At 57.3% G+C, this 19,128-nt stretch overlaps 2 protein-coding genes across 3 annotated transcripts; one reads left to right on the forward strand and one right to left on the reverse strand.

Moving 5' to 3' along the window:
- Positions 1-4,053: 4,053 nt before the first annotated feature.
- SLC2A4 (solute carrier family 2 member 4) lies at positions 4,054-9,769 on the forward strand. Its single transcript, XM_027130838.1, has 11 exons — positions 4,054-4,274; positions 5,557-5,673; positions 5,782-5,954; positions 6,041-6,165; positions 6,279-6,394; positions 6,485-6,647; positions 6,734-6,921; positions 7,093-7,197; positions 7,346-7,447; positions 7,938-8,141; positions 8,671-9,769. The coding sequence occupies exons 1-11, from the start codon at positions 4,242-4,244 to the stop codon at positions 8,872-8,874; spliced, it is 1,530 nt and encodes a 509-aa protein (XP_026986639.1). The 5' UTR covers positions 4,054-4,241; the 3' UTR covers positions 8,875-9,769.
- A 453-nt stretch (positions 9,770-10,222) lies between these two features.
- YBX2 (Y-box binding protein 2) lies at positions 10,223-16,307 on the reverse strand. Of its 2 annotated transcripts, none has more exons than XM_027130839.1 (9): positions 15,942-16,304; positions 15,223-15,286; positions 13,770-13,803; positions 12,820-12,909; positions 11,910-12,194; positions 11,652-11,755; positions 11,205-11,382; positions 10,704-10,788; positions 10,223-10,606 (listed from the first exon to the last, which is right to left on the reverse strand). In XM_027130839.1, the coding sequence occupies exons 1-8, from the start codon at positions 16,216-16,218 to the stop codon at positions 10,738-10,740; spliced, it is 1,083 nt and encodes a 360-aa protein (XP_026986640.1). In that variant the 5' UTR covers positions 16,219-16,304; the 3' UTR covers positions 10,223-10,606; positions 10,704-10,737. The 2 variants fall into 2 exon arrangements, 1 of the variants encoding a protein (XP_026986640.1); XR_003438021.1 differs by having other exon boundaries at positions 10,225-10,606; positions 10,704-11,038; positions 15,942-16,307.
- Between the last annotated feature and the right edge of the window lie 2,821 nt (positions 16,308-19,128).

The raw sequence follows: 19,128 nt of genomic DNA on the forward strand, positions 1-19,128 counted from the left end.
GCAGAGACATATCCCCCATAAAGAGCCTTGTGTGAAAATGTTCACTGCCACGTTATTTGTTGTGGTTGGGAAGTGGAGGTGATGTGGGTGCTTATCAATTGGATGACTGACATTGTGGAGTACAATGCAACAATAAATTATGCAATAAATAAATAATGCAATAGATTAATTATACAACAATAACTTTGATAATCATAGAACATGAAGGGGGTTTTTATTTTTTTGGCTGCGCCCTGCGGCTTGTGGGACCTTAGTTCCCTGACCAGGGATCGAACGCATGCCCCCTGCAATGGAAGCTCAGAGTCCTGACCACCAGACCGCCAGGGAATTCCCTGAATGGGTTTTTAAAACATAGTGCTTACTGAAAATAAGTAAGATCAGATTGAAATAGGTAACCAGTTGCTATTTACATAAATTAAAAATGTGTGCACACAAAAAAAGTCATGTTTTGCAGGTGAGCATTAAATACATTGGAATGGTTGTCTTTTGAGGGAGGACAAATGAGAAATGGGTGTGGAAATAAAAGAGAATAACTTTTTAAATAAAAACAAGATAAGATAGAGATCAGTGAGGATAATGTACCAAGAACTGTGTCATTAATTCAATCCTCTGTACCTGAGACCCTCATATATTGACAAAAACAGTGATGGGACAAAGGGAGGAGATGGCATTGCTGGAGCTCAGGGGTCCAAGGTTTCCCTCCAGAAGCTGGAAGCAAAGTGGGCCTGTAGAGTAGGAGCTGGACGCAGAGAGAGGGAAGAAATATTCTGGCTTTCTCCTGCCCTCCAATCTCTTACCTACTGTGGGCTGCACCAGGCCAGAAGGCAGTGAACACAGAAGCTTGAAAACAAAAGCCCACAGGGGTCAACTCCCCATGACATAGGGCAGAGCTTAGGAAGGGCTACAACTGGTTCTGAGATCAAATGGGCCAAAGATTAATTTCTAGGCAAATCAACACACACAGGCTCCAGTGTGAAGTACCCACTTGTGTCCTGTGTCTCTCTCCTTCCTTTTCCATCCTCTCTCAATCGACCTCTTTCTCCCACCGTCCCAGCCATTTTTCTTCCTCCCTCCCAACTGTCTCTCCTTATTCCTGTTGTCTCTTCTACTCCTCCATCACTCTCTCCATACACTTTACTCTAGCTCCTGTATCTAGCTCCGATTTGCTTTCCTTGATTCCACTTTCTCTGGGGTTTAAACTCCTGGAAGCGTCAGAACACAGCATCTGAATGAGATCAGGAATGTGCCGTGCCCTGAGTGCCAGGACAGACCCCAGCCCTGCACTCCACCTGCTACACTGACTTATCATCTGCCCCCAATCTGTGCCTCCCCCCAACTCCCTTTTTTCCTCTTGGCACTCTTCTTGGCTTTTCCTCTCTCCCTGCCCTCCTCCCTTTGTGGTATTCCAGCATCCCTGGCTTTCCTTTTAACTTCCTGATTGGGCCCTCTCCGCTTCCATCAATCGCTTCTGCTCCTTTCTGCTCATAAATGGTTGGTTCTCCTCAACCAGCAGACCTTAGTTCTTCATCTACATCCCCTTGGTCAGATATGTGGAGCCATTCACCAAAGGTTTCCCCGCTTTGTGATTGCTCCCTAATCCGCATTCTTGGCCATCAGGAGCAGACCCTTATTCCATTCGTTCAACAAATATTTACTGAGTGCCCACCCCTAGGCTGGGTGCTGGGGATACAGAGGTAAACAAGATGCTCATCTGTCCTCAAGGTTAAGGTGCAGAGAAGAAACTATGACAATACACTATATTGGAGACACATGGACATTTTTTAAAAAATAAATTTACTTATTTATTTTTGGCTGTGTTGGGTCTTCATTGCTGCACGCAGGCTTTCTCTAGTTGTGGCGAGCGGGAGCTTCTCTTGTTGCAGAGCATGGGCTCTAGGCGCGCGGGCTTCAGTAGTTGTGGCACGCGGGTCAGCAGTTGTGGCACACAGGCTTAGTTGCTCCGCGGCATGTGGGATCTTCCGGACCAGGGCTCGAACACTTGTCCCCTGCAGCGGCAGGCAGATTCTTAACCACTGTGCCACCAGGGAAGTCCTGGGGACACATGGATTTCTGGAGGAAAGCCAAGGAAGGTGTCACAGAGAGGGTGAGCTTTTTTTGGAGGATGAATAGGAGTCCTCTGGTACTGCAGACTGAAGGATTAGCATGGTAAAGGCACCAAGGAGTGAAACAGCACAGTGTGTTCTAGGTACAAGAAGTGGTTAAGGGGGCTTCCCTGGTGGCGCAGTGGTTGAGAGTTCGCCTGCCAATGCGGCGGACACGGGTTCGTGCCTCGGTCCGGGAAGATCCCACATGCCGCGGAGTGGCTGGGCCCGTGAGCCATGGCCGCTGAGCCTGCGTGTCCGGAGCCTGTGCTCCGCAACGGGAGAGGCCACGGCAGTGAGAGGCCCGCGTACCGCAAAAAAAAAAAAAAAAAAAAGTAGTTAGGAATTGACTAAAACTCAAGGGAGAGGACAGAAAGTGAGGCAGAGATAGAAGAGGAAAGGCAGGAGGTTTTGTTCACTCTGAAAAGGGGTTTGAACTTGACAGTAGGCAACAAAGACTTCTGGGGGGAGCGTGAGTGAGAGGTTGGACTGTTTTGTGTGGTACTCTGCCCTCCCTGTTGGGGAAGAGGAGGAGCAGGGAGACCAGTCAGGGTGATGGTGGTCTGGACCAGAGTGGCAACAGTACAGGTGGAGAAAATCAGATGAATGTGAGTTTAGGAGGTCAAAACTCCAATGTTGATAACTAACTGGATAAAGGGGTGGGGGCGGGTGCAGGAGAGGAGAAATCAAGCATGACTTCCTCCTTCTGATAGAAGTGACAGGATGGCTAATAGGACCATTCACTGGGATGAGGAAGTTAGCAGGAGGAGCAGGTCTGGACACGCTTATCATGTGAGCTGCCCACCCACGCGGCAGCTGAACAGTCGGATCTGGAGCTCCAGAAAGAGGCCTGGGCTGGAAGTAATGGAAGCCATAGAGAGGTAGAATGACGGGGACAGTGGGCCGGAGACCACCCTGGCCCGATCCGCTGCGGATCCGCGTTCTCCCTCCAGGTGGCACTAAAGCCCCGCGCTTCTGAGTCCCCTTTTCCCAGACGCGCGCTCTCTGTACTCCGAGTGTTCCGCTGCTCTGGGGACTCGCCACCCCTAGGTCGCGCCCTCCTCGCTGGGCAGGATTTAGCTGGGGATTCAAACCTAGAGCGACCTCTAGAAAGCGTGTCCTAGTCGTCCACGCGGCTAGCACATTTTTGGCGGCTCAGGGGCCTCAGGACTGGTGACGTGGTTGGTGTGACCACCTGTCCCTCGGGCCGCCTCCAGGAACCAACGTGGGGAACCGGTGTAGGGGCAGGGCCAGATAGACAGTGCCCAGAGCAGGGATGCATGGAAAGAGGACCACCAAGGCCAGACACCCGACCCGCTAGGAACGGAATTTCCTGTGCCCAAGGCCATCTCCGCGTGGGAAGCGTGTCGCGGATCCTTTAAGGCTCCGTCTCCCTGCCCTCCCCCGCCCGGGACCGGCCGGGACACCCGGGACCTGACATTTGGCGTCTCCCAATGTGGGAGCTAAAAATAACCACTGTGGGTTACTCCAGGCCATTGCTCCGCACCCACCCCGCGCGCCGGCTCGCGCAGTTTTGGGCCGCCCGAGTTCTCTCCTGGGCAAGTGTACCTGGCCCGTCCCTTTCTCTCGGACCCCGCCGTCCCGAGCCGCCGCTAAGGGCTTTGAAGTCGCTTCTTCAGCCCCGAACCTTGGCCGGGGGGCGGAGTCCTCACACTGAGGGGAACTTGGTCTCCAGGGGTCCCAGGACCCCCTTTTCAAAACTTCCGGGACGTAGGCCGGCGGGAACCCGCGGGGCGTGTCTCGCCCGGCTCGCTGACGGGCGTGGCCTCGCTGGCCTACCCTACAGCAGGTGCCAAACTCTCAGCCTCAGGGAGGGGCGTGGCCTTCTGGGGTGTGCGGGCTCCCGGCCAATGGGTGCTGTGAAAGGCGTGGCCCTGGGGAACCGCCGGGGCTGCTCTTCGGGTCTTTCCCCCGCCGGCCAGGCTCAGCCAGATCCCCGGGAGCTGCTCTCTGGCTCCTCGGCTTGTGGCTGTGGGTCCCGCCAGGCTCGCCCTCCGCACAAAGCTCCGCGACCCCCAACGCCCCCGCTCCCTCTGCCCGCCAAGGCTAGGGCCGCAGACCCCCAGTCGCCTCCCTCTCATCTACGGCAGCTCGTGCATCTCCAGTTTCTAAGACAAGATGCCGTCGGGCTTCCAACAGATCGGCTCCGAAGTAGGGTTTGGCATGCGGGGGCGGGACGCGGACACGGGTCCCGCTTTTCTCGGGCTGGGGTCGCGGTTGGGGTCAGCTAGGGGGCGGTCCTTGCGCAGACGCAGGGGGTGGGGGGGGGGGACTGGCTATTTATACCCGGGCTGGACAACCCGTGACGGTCGGATTCCAGTCCCTCCAAGAGGCAGAGTGCGTCTGGGGGATTATTCGGGGGCTAGGACAGCGGCTGGATTCTGCGAGTCCAGGGTTCGCCCCCTTCTCTAGTTGGCGGCGAGTTGCGCCGGGATCGTGGACACTCTGCCCTCAAGAAAGCAGGTCCAGGCGGGTCTTGCCCTTCAGCAGCTGTCCGTCTGTCTCGGCTCGCCCGCAACTTTTCGAGGACCGGAGGTTCTCCGTAGGCCCACCCCCCCCCCCCCCCCTGTCAGTCCTCCAGGACGCTGAACTTTCCCTCGCCCCACGGTTGGTGGAGGGGTAGAGGGGAGTGTCAGCCCTTCCTCCCCCAGCTCAGGTTTCCGTTTGGAGACAGTCTGTGCCGCCAGCGATCAGCCACCACCGCTACCGCACCTCATACCACCTTCCCGCCCCCATCCCCTGGGCAAGGCTCTCCCAGGCAAAAGCCAGCATGGCCCCCTGCCCTTCGTCGCAGCTTAGAGGGGGAAGGGAGGCCGGGGCGGAGACAGAGAAGGCCATAGGCCAGGAGGAATGACCGCGATGTCCTTTTGGGAAATGGCTTTCTTGAGCCTGTTGGGGGCTTCCAGGAGCCCGCGGAGAGAACCCCCAGATGGGAGGGGAGAGGACAGAGGCTGATGACGATAATGCACTTGTCACTTTATAAAACCAGCACTGTTGGGGACACTGTTAACGTTTGATTTTGATTTTCACACTTTCACTGACAGGTAGGCAAATTAGGCAACATCACCCCTATCTCCCCAGTTCAGAGTGGGGCAGTGACTTACCCAAGGTCACACAAATCTGAACTCAGGTCTTTTAAGCCCAAGCCTGTCCCAAGGTCACAGAGGAATTGTGAGACCCAGGTCCTCAAACATTTCTCTGCCTACTGGACTCAAACATCAGTTTCTCCTCCATGCCCTGGTACTCTCGGGTTCTTCCTGCTCTTGTTTACGTTGAGATCTTCAAGCGACTCCTAATATGGCCCACTTTCCCTCGCCCAACATGTTGGATGGAACCCAGCATCTCAAGGCTCCTGCTGGGCCTGGGCCCCTTGAGGAAGGAAAGATGCCATGATTCCATGTGATATGCCTCCTCTCTGCTTCCGCCTGCCCAGGATGGGGAGCACCCCCAGCAACGAGTCACTGGGACCCTGGTCCTCGCCGTATTCTCCGCTGTGCTCGGCTCCCTGCAGTTTGGCTACAACATCGGGGTCATTAATGCCCCCCAGAAGGTGAGGGGCTACAGCCGGCAGAGTGGGGGGCCCAGACAAGGCAGGGGGTGTCAGGAGTGAGCAGAGAGGGAGGAGTCTGCAGGGAATAATTCCTGTGCTGTCCCCTAGGTGATTGAACAGAGCTACAATGAGACGTGGCTGGGGAGGCAGGGGCCTGAGGGACCCGGCTCCATCCCACCAGGCACCCTCACCATGCTCTGGGCTCTCTCCGTGGCCATCTTCTCTGTGGGCGGCATGATCTCCTCCTTCCTGATTGGAGTCATCTCTCAGTGGTTGGGAAGGTATGAGGCTGGAGGGCAAGGGAAAACAGGAAGGGAGCCAGAGTACCAATGCCCTAACTCTCACAGCCCCACTCTTTGCCTGCCAGGAAGAGGGCAATGCTGTTCAACAATGCCCTGGCAGTGCTAGGGGGCGCCCTCATGGGCCTGGCCAAGGCGGCTGCCTCCTACGAGTTGCTCATTCTTGGACGGTTCCTCATTGGCGCCTACTCAGGTACCCGCGGGCACTGTGGTCCCGCCCAGTGCCTTGCTCTCCTTCACTCTCCCTGGGCTTGGGGGTCAGAGTGGGCAGCTGCCCTCAGAAGCTCTCTCCTTCCCTCTGCCCAGGGCTGACGTCGGGGCTGGTGCCCATGTACGTGGGGGAGATCGCCCCCACTCACCTGCGGGGCGCCTTGGGGACACTCAACCAACTGGCCATCGTCACTGGCATCCTGATTGCCCAGGTGACTGGACCTGGCCTCATGGGAGGCTGGGAAGGGGGTTGGGGTGGGGCTCTGGGGACAGGCTGAACGGCTCCCACCCTTCTGCCACAGGTGCTGGGCTTGGAGTCCATACTGGGCACTGCTACCCTATGGCCACTTCTCCTGGGCATCACTATGCTGCCTGCCCTCCTGCAGCTGGTCCTGCTGCCCTTCTGCCCAGAAAGCCCCCGCTACCTGTACATCATCCGGAACCTGGAGGGGCCCGCCAGAAAGAGTGAGCTCCCGTGCCGTCTTGCTGGTGCCTGTCCTCCTCCCAGGCCCCCTCCCTTCCCTCTCAGACCTGACCCTACTCACCTCCAGGTTTGAAGCGCCTGACAGGCTGGGCCGACGTGTCCGAAGAGCTGGCTGAGCTGAAGGAGGAGAAGCGGAAGCTGGAGCATGAGCGGCCACTGTCCCTGCTCCAGCTCCTGGGCAGCCACATCCACCGGCAACCCCTCGTCATTGCAATTGTGCTGCAGCTGAGCCAGCAGCTGTCGGGCATCAACGCAGTACGTATGCAGCAGCCTCCAGGAAGGGCAAGGGTCAGGGAAGAGCCTGAGAGGAGGGAAGAAGGGAGCAAGCCCCCTCCGTTAAAATTCAGGGTCAGTCCAGCTTGGAGTGGCTGCAAGGGAGGGAGGGACACATCCCTGCCATCCCCTTTTCTTCTCGCCCACCTCTAGGTTTTCTATTATTCAACCAGCATCTTCGAGACGGCGGGGGTAGGGCAACCAGCCTACGCCACCATCGGAGCTGGTGTGGTCAACACGGTCTTCACCTTGGTCTCGGTAACTACTTACCTCTGGAAGGGCCCCCACCATTGGTTTCACAACCCTGGGCTTCCTGGAGATCCAGCTCTTGGTTGGCCCCACCCACCTAACCCCTCCCACTTCCCAAGCCTTAAAGGCCCCTTGCAAGCCCTGACTCTCCCCTCAGGTGTTCTTGGTGGAACGGGCTGGGCGCCGGACCCTCCAACTCCTAGGCCTGGCAGGCATGTGTGGCTGTGCCATCTTGATGACCGTGGCTCTGCTTCTGCTGGTGAGGCCTAGGGAGAGGGAAGGGGACCTGTGGCCCAAGCCAGGGGAACTGCCCCAAGGGGCTCTGTGGGCAGCCAGGGCCATGCCTCAACATACATGCCTTTGATCCTGAGGCCAGGCCGTATGCCAGGACCGTGCTGCCGAGGGACCCAGGCTGCACTTCCTCCTCTGGGTGGAAGCTGTAGCACAATCCTGGCAGCCAGGGAGGAGAGCCCCTGTCAAGCCTCAGGACCAATAATTCCTAAGGACCCAGCTCTAGAACCAAGTGGGAATCCGCAGTCATAAGAGCTGGGAGACCACATGTTCCTCTGCCCTGAATTGGCAAAGGGTGGCCAGCTGAATGTCAAATGCTCGAGGACCTATTCTAACCAAGGGTGGCCAGCCCCCCGTGAGCAGCTGGTAGGGGTAGATGCCAGTTTGCTGGGTTGAGGGCAAAGGAAGATCCAGAAAGACCTGACTTGAATTCTCCACCCTCCCTGCCTGGCCCCCAGGAGCGGGTTCCAGCCATGAGCTATGTCTCCATCGTGGCCATCTTTGGCTTTGTGGCCTTCTTTGAGATTGGCCCTGGCCCCATCCCCTGGTTCATCGTGGCCGAGCTCTTCAGCCAGGGACCCCGCCCAGCAGCCATGGCTGTGGCTGGTTTCTCCAACTGGACGTGCAACTTCATCATTGGCATGGGTTTCCAGTATGTTGCGGTAGGTCCCCTGCCCGGTCCCCATCTCCCACATGGTCAGCCAGAGGATGGCAACTCACACTCACAACTAGCCCAGTTGCTTTCCAGTCAGCATTTCCCCCTTTCCCCCGCCCATAGAGTGCTGGTCTGGGGGTCACTTTGGTGGACCACGTGGGTCCTGAAGACCACCTGTTCCACCAGAATCAAAGAAGGGAACTGACCTAGATTGGATAACAACAGAGGTTTCTTCAGAACAAACTAGTGGCATAACTTACTTAGACTAGGAGTAATATTACAAACTTCATATTAATACTGCAAATGGCCGGGAATCCACTCTGACTTCAGTGACTCAGGATGGTAAGAGAGGGAGAAACCAGGAGAGTTGGGGTTCAGAGAATTCTTTTCTCACTAAATTCTCCCGGTAATTTCCATTGCCCCGCAAAGGAGCCACCTGCTCTGTGCAGTATCCCTGTGAAGGCTTTTGTCCCTGGCTTGCCGGAGGCCACCCGTTCCCTCCCCTCTGTCAACACCTCTTTCTCCACTTGTCCCAGGATGCTATGGGTCCCTACGTCTTCCTTCTATTCGCGGTCCTCCTGCTTGGCTTCTTCATCTTCACCTTCTTAAAAGTGCCTGAAACCCGCGGCCGGACGTTTGACCAGATCTCAGCCGCCTTCCGCCGGACACCCTCTCTTTTAGAGCAGGAGGTGAAACCCAGCACAGAGCTTGAGTACTTAGGGCCAGATGAGAATGACTGAGGGGCCAAGCAGGGGCAGGAGAGCCAGTTCTTCAACCCACCCAGAGACCCCCTCCTTTCCTCTGCAGCACTTTAACCCTCTCTTCCCCATTACTTCCAGGGTGGAGAAACCCCCTGCAGCCTGGTGGAATTGGGAAGCTGGAGGGAAGGGTGGTCTGAGCACCCCCCTCATTCCCCTCGTGTGACTCTTGGATTATTTGTGTTGTGGTTAGGCTGTGGCCGTGGGGTGGGCCATTCTCCCTTCTCATCCCCTCCTTCCTCTGTAGCCCATCCGCACCCCGCCCCAGCTCCAGGATACTTCCGCCCCGGCCAGAGTAGGGGGATTATAGGGAGGAGAGGCTCTAAGACTGACTTTCCGGTGGGCGTGAACTGAAGCCAAGAGCAGGACTGGAGAAGAGATATCCAGTTCCTGCCACCTTGGACTCCTCCCACTCTGGCACTTTCTCTGAATTCTTGCCACAGACTCTGGGTGAAAGGGGGGGGGGTCTGTCTTGTCCCCTCCAGGGCAAAGGACGCACCCCTCCCAAGGTCTAACCTCACCTCTCTCACTGCAGGCTCAGTCCTCTTGCTCGGGCTTCTGGGGTGAGAGGGAACACACGTCCACACGTGGGGAGAGGAAGGGACAGCAGGCGCCTCTCTAGACTCAGGGTTCCGGGCCCCACCCCAGCTGCTCCCCAAGGCTGCCAGATGGGGGCCCCAGCTCTTTCCTCCTCTCCCATACCGGGAGGGTGTTGTACCCAAAGGCTTTTGACCAACTAAGGGAAAGAGGGATTTGAAAGGCTGCCTGTGAACACTGGGCTGGGAGGAGCCTTCAGATATTTTTGTATATGTTTGGAAAAGAAGGGGCAGGGAGAAGAAACTGAAGGTCTGTTGTACTAAATGTATATATATAGAGATCCGTATATAAAGTTACTGTATGAGATGAGCGTCCTGTCATGCGAAGACACTCCGGGATGGGCTGAGGCAGGGACCATAGCCACCCCAACCCCCATCTCCTCTCCATCCTGCCTCAGCTCGAGGCCGCAGAACCCTCTGGATGCTGTCACTCACTCACCCCCCGCCACCTCAAGAGTTGTAGTCACTGCTTTCCTTAACGGTAGTAAATGCTCGGTAAGGTGACGCTGCAGGTGCCAGACGCTGCTCTCGGCACTTCAGGAAACACTCATTCTGCCAGCGAGGCATTAGCCCCGTTTCACAGATGGGAAAAGTCAACTTCACAGGGATGAAGGCACTTCTGCAGAGCTGTACAGCTAGAAACGTGGGCACAGGATCTGAGCGCAGGCCCTGCCGCCGCCCCCTCTACAGTAATTACCAGCGAGGCTCTGAACAGAAAAGAGGCAGAGACCAAGACAACAGGAAAGCCTGTTTTTGTTTTTACTGGAGGCTCAGGTGGCACATGACGGTTCATAAAATGGCTTCAGAGGTAGGGGGTAGTGGGGAAACAAAAAATAAACTGGGAGGGGAAAGAAAAACAACCAGGAGGAGGTGAGAGCTGGCTGGTTCCTTCTCAGCCTGATTTAGGGGAGGGAGTTGGTGACTCTGAACTATAAGGATGGATCCCTTCCTTTAACCCTTGGTCAGGGAGAGAAAAAAAAGCCAAAGGCTGTTGCTTTGGCCCTCCTGAGTCTCCAGGAAAAAGGGGAAAAGCTGGTGTTTCGATGTCATGAATTGTGGGAAAGCGGGGAGGGAGGTGCTGGGTAGGATCCAGGTCAGTTGGAAAAACTGGCAGATACCTGAGAGGAAGAGAGACCGAAAAATCACGACCAGCAGCTTATCACCACCCAGCCCCATCCCCACCCTCTTGGTACCTGTCCTGGGCCTGCCACTCACCAGATGGTGGCTCTGGGTGTCCTTCGAGTTGGAATCACTCCGGTATGCCAGTTGGGGGGTCCCCACTGTTGATGGGGGCCGAGGTCTAGAGAGAACAAGGGTGGCCGACTGAGACCCTCTTGTCCTTTGGAGCCCCCAACTTCAACCTCCTCCCACCTTTTCTCTTCCCGTTCCTCCCCCAGTTAACATCCACAGGCTGGTGCTGGGGCTCCCAGCAGAGCTGAGAGGGAGTCTGCAGGGGGTGACGTGGGCTCGACCGCCTCTGCTGGGGTTTCCTGGTGGGTTGGGGTGCCCGCCAGGCGTGGACCCAGCAGCACTGTCTCTTGGGTGTCAGGCTGCGTGAAACAGGGTGGGTGGGAGCAAGGCCAGGAGGAGGGGGACAAAGAGAGGGAAGGGAAAGGAAAAGAAGACAGAAGTGGGGGAAGAAGGGAGACAGGCAAGTTGGCCACAGCCTTTTCCTTCATTCTCCCCTGCCACACATGGACAGTCCAAGGTCCTCACCTCTGGGGCTGTGGGCCGCCCGGGTCCAGGGGGCTGCTGACGTCTCCGCTGGAAGTAGGGGCGGTTTCGTGAGCGCTGGGGCTCAGGCCGGGAACCGTCAGTGGGGCCTTGGCTGGGCTTGGTCTCGCCATCCCCACTTTCTGTGGTGGGCTGCTGGGGTGGCCTGGGGTGGAAAGGCCTGGGGAGAAAAGTAGGGACCCTGAAGGGACAGGAGCCCTGTGTGGACCACGTCCCTCCCTCCCAGGGCCACCCAGCAGAGGTGGACCAGGCTGCCTCTCCGTCCCCACCCCACCCCAGCAGTGCCTGCTAACCCCTGGGCACCTCAGCAGTAATTGCTCAGCTACCCAGCCCTCATGACCACTGGCTTCAGGGCCATCCCCTTCCCATCCTCCTGTCCCCATACTGGCTGGCAAAGGGGAAGACAGAGCCCAGGACAGGGAGTCTTACCTTCGGTACCTGGGCCGGAATCTGGGTGGGGGTACCCGCTCATCTCCCTGCTGTTGGTCCCCCTCCAACGGGGCTCTCTCTTTGGGTTCTGCCCCATCAGTGCCCTGGGAACACACAAAGGCCCGGGTGAGCCGGGTGGCACCAGCTGTCCAGGCGTCTGCAGCTCTTCCCAGGCCACCATTCTGCTTCGTCTGGGGACTCTGGTCTCCAGCCTCACCAACTCTCGCAGCTGGTTCCCACGTTCCCAGTTCCCCTCACCTCTATGGGCGGCTGCTGGTTGGGGGGCCGAGGGCCTCGCACAAAGCGCCGTCGGTAGAAGAAGGGCGGTGGGCGCCGTCGTCTGGGCCGCTGCCCGGAGTCTTCAGCACGCTCCCCTTCGCTGCCTAGTTCTGTCCGGCCCGATGGAGCCTCTGCCACCATGGGTGGCGGGGCAGCTGGGCGGGGCCGGGGGATGAATCGGCGGAACCTACGTCGGTTGGGGGCATAGCGGCTGCCCTTCACTGGCACCCCGCCGGGCCCAGTTACATTAGCAGCTTCTGCGCCCTGCAGGGGGAGGTGGGGAGGAACGGGTAAGAACCTGCTCCAAAAACCAGTGCGCAACCTTCCCAGTCTTGCCTGAATCATTGTCTTCCCATCCTTCCAGCTAAATGCCCCTTTCCAGCTTTCCTCCAGGTCCTATAACTTCTACTTCTTTCCACCCTCCCCAGAGAAAGAGTGGCAGGTGTTTGGACCCTTCTAGGAGGGACCACATCTGCAACTGGTCCTTTTGAAATAGCTGCCACTGGACCCTCTTGAGGTTTAGCCTGGAGGTGGGGTGGGGAGGGAGAAAGAGGGCTGGCAGTAGGTGTCTGTCTCCGGGAGGGCTGATTCTGAGAGGAGAATGTGGGCACGGGCCCCGCGTGGAGAACAGGCATGGGAGTATTTGGTGAACTATACAAAGAAACCCAGATACTGCTGACTGGTGACAGCGACACGTTCTTTAGGACATCCCTTGGAGTGGCCAGAACGTTAAGGATGACAAGGTCTGCGTGAGGACACAGTCCTGGTCCTACAGCCTGGGCCGCTCGGCCAGAGGAGGAGCTGGCCTGAGGAGGCCAGAGCCTCAGGGGACTTCCAGGCCACCCTCCCACGGCTTGGTGGGCTCTCCATCCCACCGCAGCCCTCGAACCTTCTCTCCTTCCACGACATCGAACTCCACAGTCTCCCCATCTCCAACGCTGCGCAGAAACTTCCTCGGGTTGTTTCTTTTAATAGCTGTCTGGTTAGGGAAAGGCCAGGAGAAAGGTGAGGACAGCCAGCCGGGAGTCTCTTGCGCCCCTGCTGGGTCCACCACCCAATTTCATTCTTTTCAAAATTTTATTGAATACTTGTGGGCTGGGGCTGGAGGGTGGAGCAAGGAGAAGGCAGTCAAAGTTTAGCGGGGGAAAAGCCACAAACTAGCGGCTTTCAAACAACTGTGCAGTTCACCATGGTCCCCAGAACACACTCCCTCCTCCCCCACCCCTCAAGGATTTCAAGAAGGGAGGCAAGAAACATGAACTCAAAAGCAAAACAAAAAGCTGAGAGAGTCTTAAGTTGCAAAGTGGGTAAAACGTACTGTGCTTCTTACCTCAATCCCACTGAGAGCGCTCTCCACCAAAGCAGTGGTTCTCAAACTGTGCGTGCATCACAAACACCTGGAGAGCTTGTAAAAACAGGCTGCTGGTCCCTCCCCCAAGCCTGATTGATTCGCTAGGACTGAGGTGGGCCTGAGAATTTGGATGTCAGGTGATGCTGCTGTTGCAGGGACCACACTTTGAGAACCACTGCACCCAAGTAGCGCAAGCCTGTGTCCTTTCCCTTGGACACCGCCTGTAATTCATTCTAAGGGTGTTCACAGGTCCCAGTAGGTAGTGAGCGTGCCATGCCCAGAGGGCAACAGGTACGTTTCTTACAGAGACAACCCAACACAAGTGGGGCCAATGCAGTTAATACAGGCACCTGAGGCGGGTGGATGGGGGAACTATTTCCGGGTAGGAGATGAAAGCTGGAGAAACATGATCTGTGCTGCTAAGGATAAGGGCAAAAGCCATCAAAGAGGGCGGGTTCCTCCCCTCAGAAAGTCAACCTAGCTCTTACCTGGTGAACAAAGACATCCTCCTTGGTGTCATTCCTGCAGGACAGGATGGGTTGTTAGGGGGTGACTTTGGTAAGGCGCTCACCTCCACTGAAGCCTCCCTAGCTGCCATTCCTAAGACTTGTGGCCCCATCCTCTCCACCTTCCACGGCAGCTTGGGGTGAAACAGGGCCCAGGGAGTGAGACAAGAGCCAGCGGGGGCCCCCTGAAGCTGGTATGAAGCAAATATCCCTAAAACCTCCATGAAAAACCTGGGCTTCACGAGGAAAGGGCTGTGGGGGGAGGCAAAGGCACCTTGAAGGAGCTGGGCCAGATTTCACCTGCTGAGCACTCCACCCTCTACCCCAGGGCACCTTAGAACCTGGTGGTGCTGGGTATAACTGTCCCCAGCCAACAACCCCTCTTCCCCAACCCACATCACGGGTGGAAAATTCCACTCGGTTTCCTTCCTTCTATAGTCAAGGAGGGAGAAAGTGGGGACGGGAGTTGAGGTGCAGAACACGTTTGAGGAGGGGAAAATGGGTCAAGAACTTGCTCCAAACAGCCACAAAACTGTGTTCTCAGCCTGGAGGTGAACCCCAGGCCCCCTCTCAACACACCAAGAAATCAAGGATGAGAGAGAACATTCGATCTGTCACGACCTTGCCTATCACCCCAGTTTATCCTAGCACCCCAATGGGGGAGGGGGGAGGTCTTCCCTCAGAATCTCCCAGGAGTCCTCATTTCCAGAATTAGAGAGGGACCCTTCCCTAGAACAAGTGTTCTAGCTTTAAAGCAGTTAGATCTGCACAAAGGTCAGCCTGCTAAGAGGGAACTGGGACCTCCCAGGAGGTCTGGGCTCGGCAGGGTGCCTGGGCTGGGGAAGGCCCTCTGGGAGAGACCTGGCTCCGCTCAGAATCCGCCACTACGCCCCGCCCAGGGCGGGGGCGGGGGTGGGTCGGTGGGTGGGAGGGGCTGCGGAACTGAAGGAAAGCAGCAGCCTCGGGCTGTGCTGGCGCCTCCCTTCCCCAACCCCCACCGGACGCAGTCCCATCAGGTGGGGGATTGATTCAACGAGCTAACAGCTCCGTTAGGGAGATGAGTTATGAGAGTGCTAAGTGTGCTGCCCTAAACAGGAAATGAGTGAGGATTCCAGCCCGGAGGCACAGAGAGCAGGTACATTCTGCCACAAAGGCGGCGGCAAACTAAACCAGAAGGTGACCCAGACAGGCTTGGGAGGGTCAGAACCAGGGATGCCAACTTCTTAGATCATTAATCCTCTGCTGCCCTTGAAGATGTGGAGGCGGCTTCGTCTTGCCCACATCTGTGCTGTGGTTAAAGACTTTCAATCAGCGTCAGCTGGACATTGCAACCATGTGCCTTGGTAGGGGTAGGGATGAGGCTGGAAAGGTGTCCAGTCCCACAGGCCAGTTTGGAAGGCACCCATTCCACCCCCTCCCTGGGTTCGTCAGATACCTGTTGATGAATCCGTAACCATTCCGCACGTTGAACCATTTGACAGTGCCCAGGACTTGGATTGCTGCCAGGCAGGGATGCAGTGGGGACAGTAAGATGGGGAAAGAGATGGAGTTCGACTCAGTTTTGAGACACTCCAAAATCTAGTCTACCTCCCTATTACCTATTAAGCGTAACTTCACGCCAACCAGGTTTCACCCAGTAGCTTCAAGGCATTCTTACCCCAGTTCCACTACGTAAATGGAAGCGCCCATACAGGGGGGCTCAGGCTTTCAAAACTTCCGATTCTAAGGCACGTTCCTCACATCCTACAAATCAAGGCCCTTCACCTAGAACCGGGTACTCACCTGGTCCACGAACTTCCGCCCTCAGGTCATAACTGAGGGTCTCTCTAGCCCTCCCAGTGTAAGGGTCACTAGTGCACTTGCTTCCTGGTCCCAGAGATTTACCTAACACTAACTCGAGTCATCAAGGCCAAAAGTCTCCCGCCCCGGGGGCGTGGCCAGACCCTACCAGACTAACCACGCCCTCCCGCCCAATAACTGCAGGATTTCCCACCAGGGGAACCCACTTCGGTCCGCTGGCCTCAGCCTAGCTAGTTCTTTGAGTCTCGAGCCAAACCGGCCTTCGGCTTTCCGGACCCCACCGGGGTCCACGATGCCCCTCCCCCAGCCCGCCGACCCCCTTAGAGCAGCCCTGGCGCGCGCCCCGCCCCTCACCCAGCACCGGCTTGTCCGCCTGACTCCGGGCCGGGGGCGCGGGGGTCCCCGAGGCCGCCGTCGCTGGGTTGCCAGGGGTGCGGGGGCCCGGCGCCGAGGGGGTCCCAGCAGCGGGGCCCGAGGAGGCTGCGGCTCCGACTCCGCCCGCCCCGCTGCCTGCTTTCTGCGACTCCCCTGCGGGCACCGGAACCACCACCGCTACCACCCCTGCCGCCGTCGCGGGCACCGTGGCCGCGGGGGCCGCTGTCGCCACCACTGCCGCCTCCGCCTCGCTCATCCCGCCGGGCCCAGTACCGGCCCCCGCCGCCACCTCCTCCTCCTCCGCCGCCACCGGCCCGGCCCCTCCCCCTGGCTCGCGAACCCACTGCCAGGCTTGGTCCTCGCGCCCCGAGCCTCGCCTGCACGCCGGCAGCGGGCCCTGAGCCAAGGCCAATCGGAGCCCGCAGCCGCGGCGCGCGCAGGCCCCGCCTCCCGGCCACAGGCCAATCCTAGCGAAGCTACCCCCCCAGGCCAGCACGCCGGCCCCGCCTCCTGAACTTGGCGAGGAGGCCGAGGCCCCCGCCCGCAGCCTTGTAAGTACACCTGGGCCCCGCCCCGTTGCCGTCACGTGACCCACCACAGCCCAACCCATTGGCCGACGGCCTCTTTCCCTTCCCCCCGCCCCTTTCCACCGGCCGCGGGAAATCAAACGGGCTGGTCGCGCCCCAACCGCCACCTGGCCTCTGCACGAAGGGCGGGGCGGGGCGGGGGGCGCAGCTCCAAGGTTGCCTCTGACGACCCGGGCGGGGGGCCTGAGCCCGCAGCCTCGGTCCCGGCTGTGAGCGGCACCGCTCGCTTCCACTCTCGAGGCCACGCTTGCCCGCACAGCGCCAGGTGTGGTTGCTTTCTCCCAGCCCGCCCGACCCTCTCCCTAGAGGATGACCCACACACCCTGGCCTGCGGGATCAGCCCGCGCGGCCAGCCAGACTTTCCCAGCTCACGGTTGCTCTCACAAGCCGAGGACTCACACTTTAGTTTGTTTTTGAGGTATAATTTACATACAGCAAAGTGCACAACTCTTCGCTGAGTTTTGATAAACGTGTTCATCCTTGTAATCAACACCTTAATCAAGGTGTTTTTCCCTCGCTCTGGGAGGTTCCCTCGAGCCCCTTCCGGGCAGGTCCAACCTCCGCACAAACCACCGCCGTTCTGATGTTTTCCACCCGAGATCAGTTTCAGGGTCCACAGTGCTGGGCGCTTTGGTCTCCGGCTAGGTGGGGCCTCCGTCTCCAGCTCCTCGCCCTCTCCCTGGCTGCTCCCTCCGCCTTCTTCCTTTTATCCAACTGGCCAGGCTCTTCGGACTCAAGGCAGTTTCGTCTGCCTCCATGTCTCTCAGGGTGACTTGGCTTCAAGTATCAGCTTACATTTCACTCCTCACTATCACTTCTTTACTTTTCTCATGGCATTTTTGAAATATGAAATTGCTTATTTATACTATTCCTGCCCACTCCGAAACTCTTAAGCCGTGAACTCCACAGCAAAAACCGTGTAGTTATGCCTGACTCCTGGAACAGTGCCTGGCATAACACTGGCACGTAATATTGCTTGAGCAAATGAATGGTCCCCATTCCACAGATGAAAAAACTGAGGCCCTGTGCGAGGCTTGCCCCGGGTTTCTCGGGAGTCCAGGTGTCCGGCCCGGGAGACGCTATCTCTCTCCCAGAAAGATGCGGCTCCAGAAGCCGCTCCCGCCGAGGGCCGTCTCCCCGACCCGGGCAGGACGCGTATTTTTAGCAGGGATAGCACGCCCCCGGGCAGCACACGTGCCCCCAGGCTCTGCCCGGCCCCACGTGCGCTTCCGCAGCCCCGAAGTCCCCCGCCAGGCCAGCGTCCGCTTTCCAGACGGCGGCCGCTGCCAATCCCGGTGCCGGCGCGCCCTCTGCCGGCCTCTTCGGGAGGCCGCCCGCCCCGGCTTCCTCTCTCTCCTTCCACCGGTACCCCGCTAGCCCCGCCGCTCCCACCCTTTCGCAGTTGAAGATTCTGTTTCCCGGGGCATCAGGCACCAGAAAAAGAGAAAAGATGCGAAAACAACTAAATCAAGGCGAGGCCGTGAAGGATAAAGAAATGACCACCCTCTTTTAGACTATTAAGGACCAACTTACCTGTATCCAGCCCTGAGCTCAAGGAATTCGAGAAGCATGAGACCAAGGCTGGGGGGAGGCAAGCAAGGTAACTCACAGTGTGACCCCGGCAACCAAAGAATCGCGTGGAAGGTACAGAGGGAGCTCAGGTGTGGACTGGTTAACTGTAAGGTTAGAAGGTGAGAGAGAGGAAGCTAACAGAAAGGGTGAGCCCTATTTGTAGTAAAATTAAAAATATGTCAGGAGATCAAGGGTGCTGCAGGAAAAGTACATTTGGCCGACAGCACCGAGACATGAAACAATACTTAGACATACAACAGTTACATACTCTCTATCCCCATGGATAAGAAGTAGCAGATGCCACAGAGATTTGCAATTAATATCCCTGTTCAGTTGAAGGGTTTGTGCATGTAATTTTCTGGTTATTTAATTTCACACACACACACACACACACACACACACACACACACACTCACACACCCCCCACAAGGCATACGGGATCTTAGTTCTCCCACCAGGGATCGAACCCGTGCCACCTGCAGTGGAAGCCCAAATTCTTAACCACTGGACTGCCAGGGAAGTCCCTATTTAAATATTTTTAAGTACTATAGATAACAAGGGCTCCAGGCATTCTTGTGAAAAGCCTTCCTCCTCTTACTGTCCCTCTCTTTCTGTCATTTCCTGCCCACCTGCAATCTGGCCTATCTTGTTCACTGTTATAAATAAATAAATAAATAAAACAAAACCCCTACCTCCTAACTCTTGCTCTATACCTCTCCATCAACTTAACACAAAACTTCCTGAAGAAAGTCTCTACTGTCTCTACTTCCTCATCTTTCTTTCACACCCCACCAACCCAAACCTGGTTTCTGTCCCCACCACTCCACTGAGATGGCTTCACCAATGGTCCACACCCTCTTCTTAACTGAGACATTTGGGGCCTGGTTTTGGGTTCTCTTTCAACTCCATCTGCAGAAGTGGTCCTGCCAAAGCTTCCACAGCTTCACCTTCCCCCATGCCCTGATACCTCTCCTTCTGTGGCTTGTTCTCCACCAGCCTCAATCTTT

The sequence above is a fragment of the Aethalodelphis obliquidens genome, unplaced genomic scaffold (genome assembly GCF_003676395.1).
Source record: "Aethalodelphis obliquidens isolate GAN/ISIS:26980383/991018 unplaced genomic scaffold, ASM367639v1 scaffold38, whole genome shotgun sequence".
NCBI classification, from domain to species: Eukaryota; Metazoa; Chordata; class Mammalia; order Artiodactyla; family Delphinidae; genus Aethalodelphis; species Aethalodelphis obliquidens.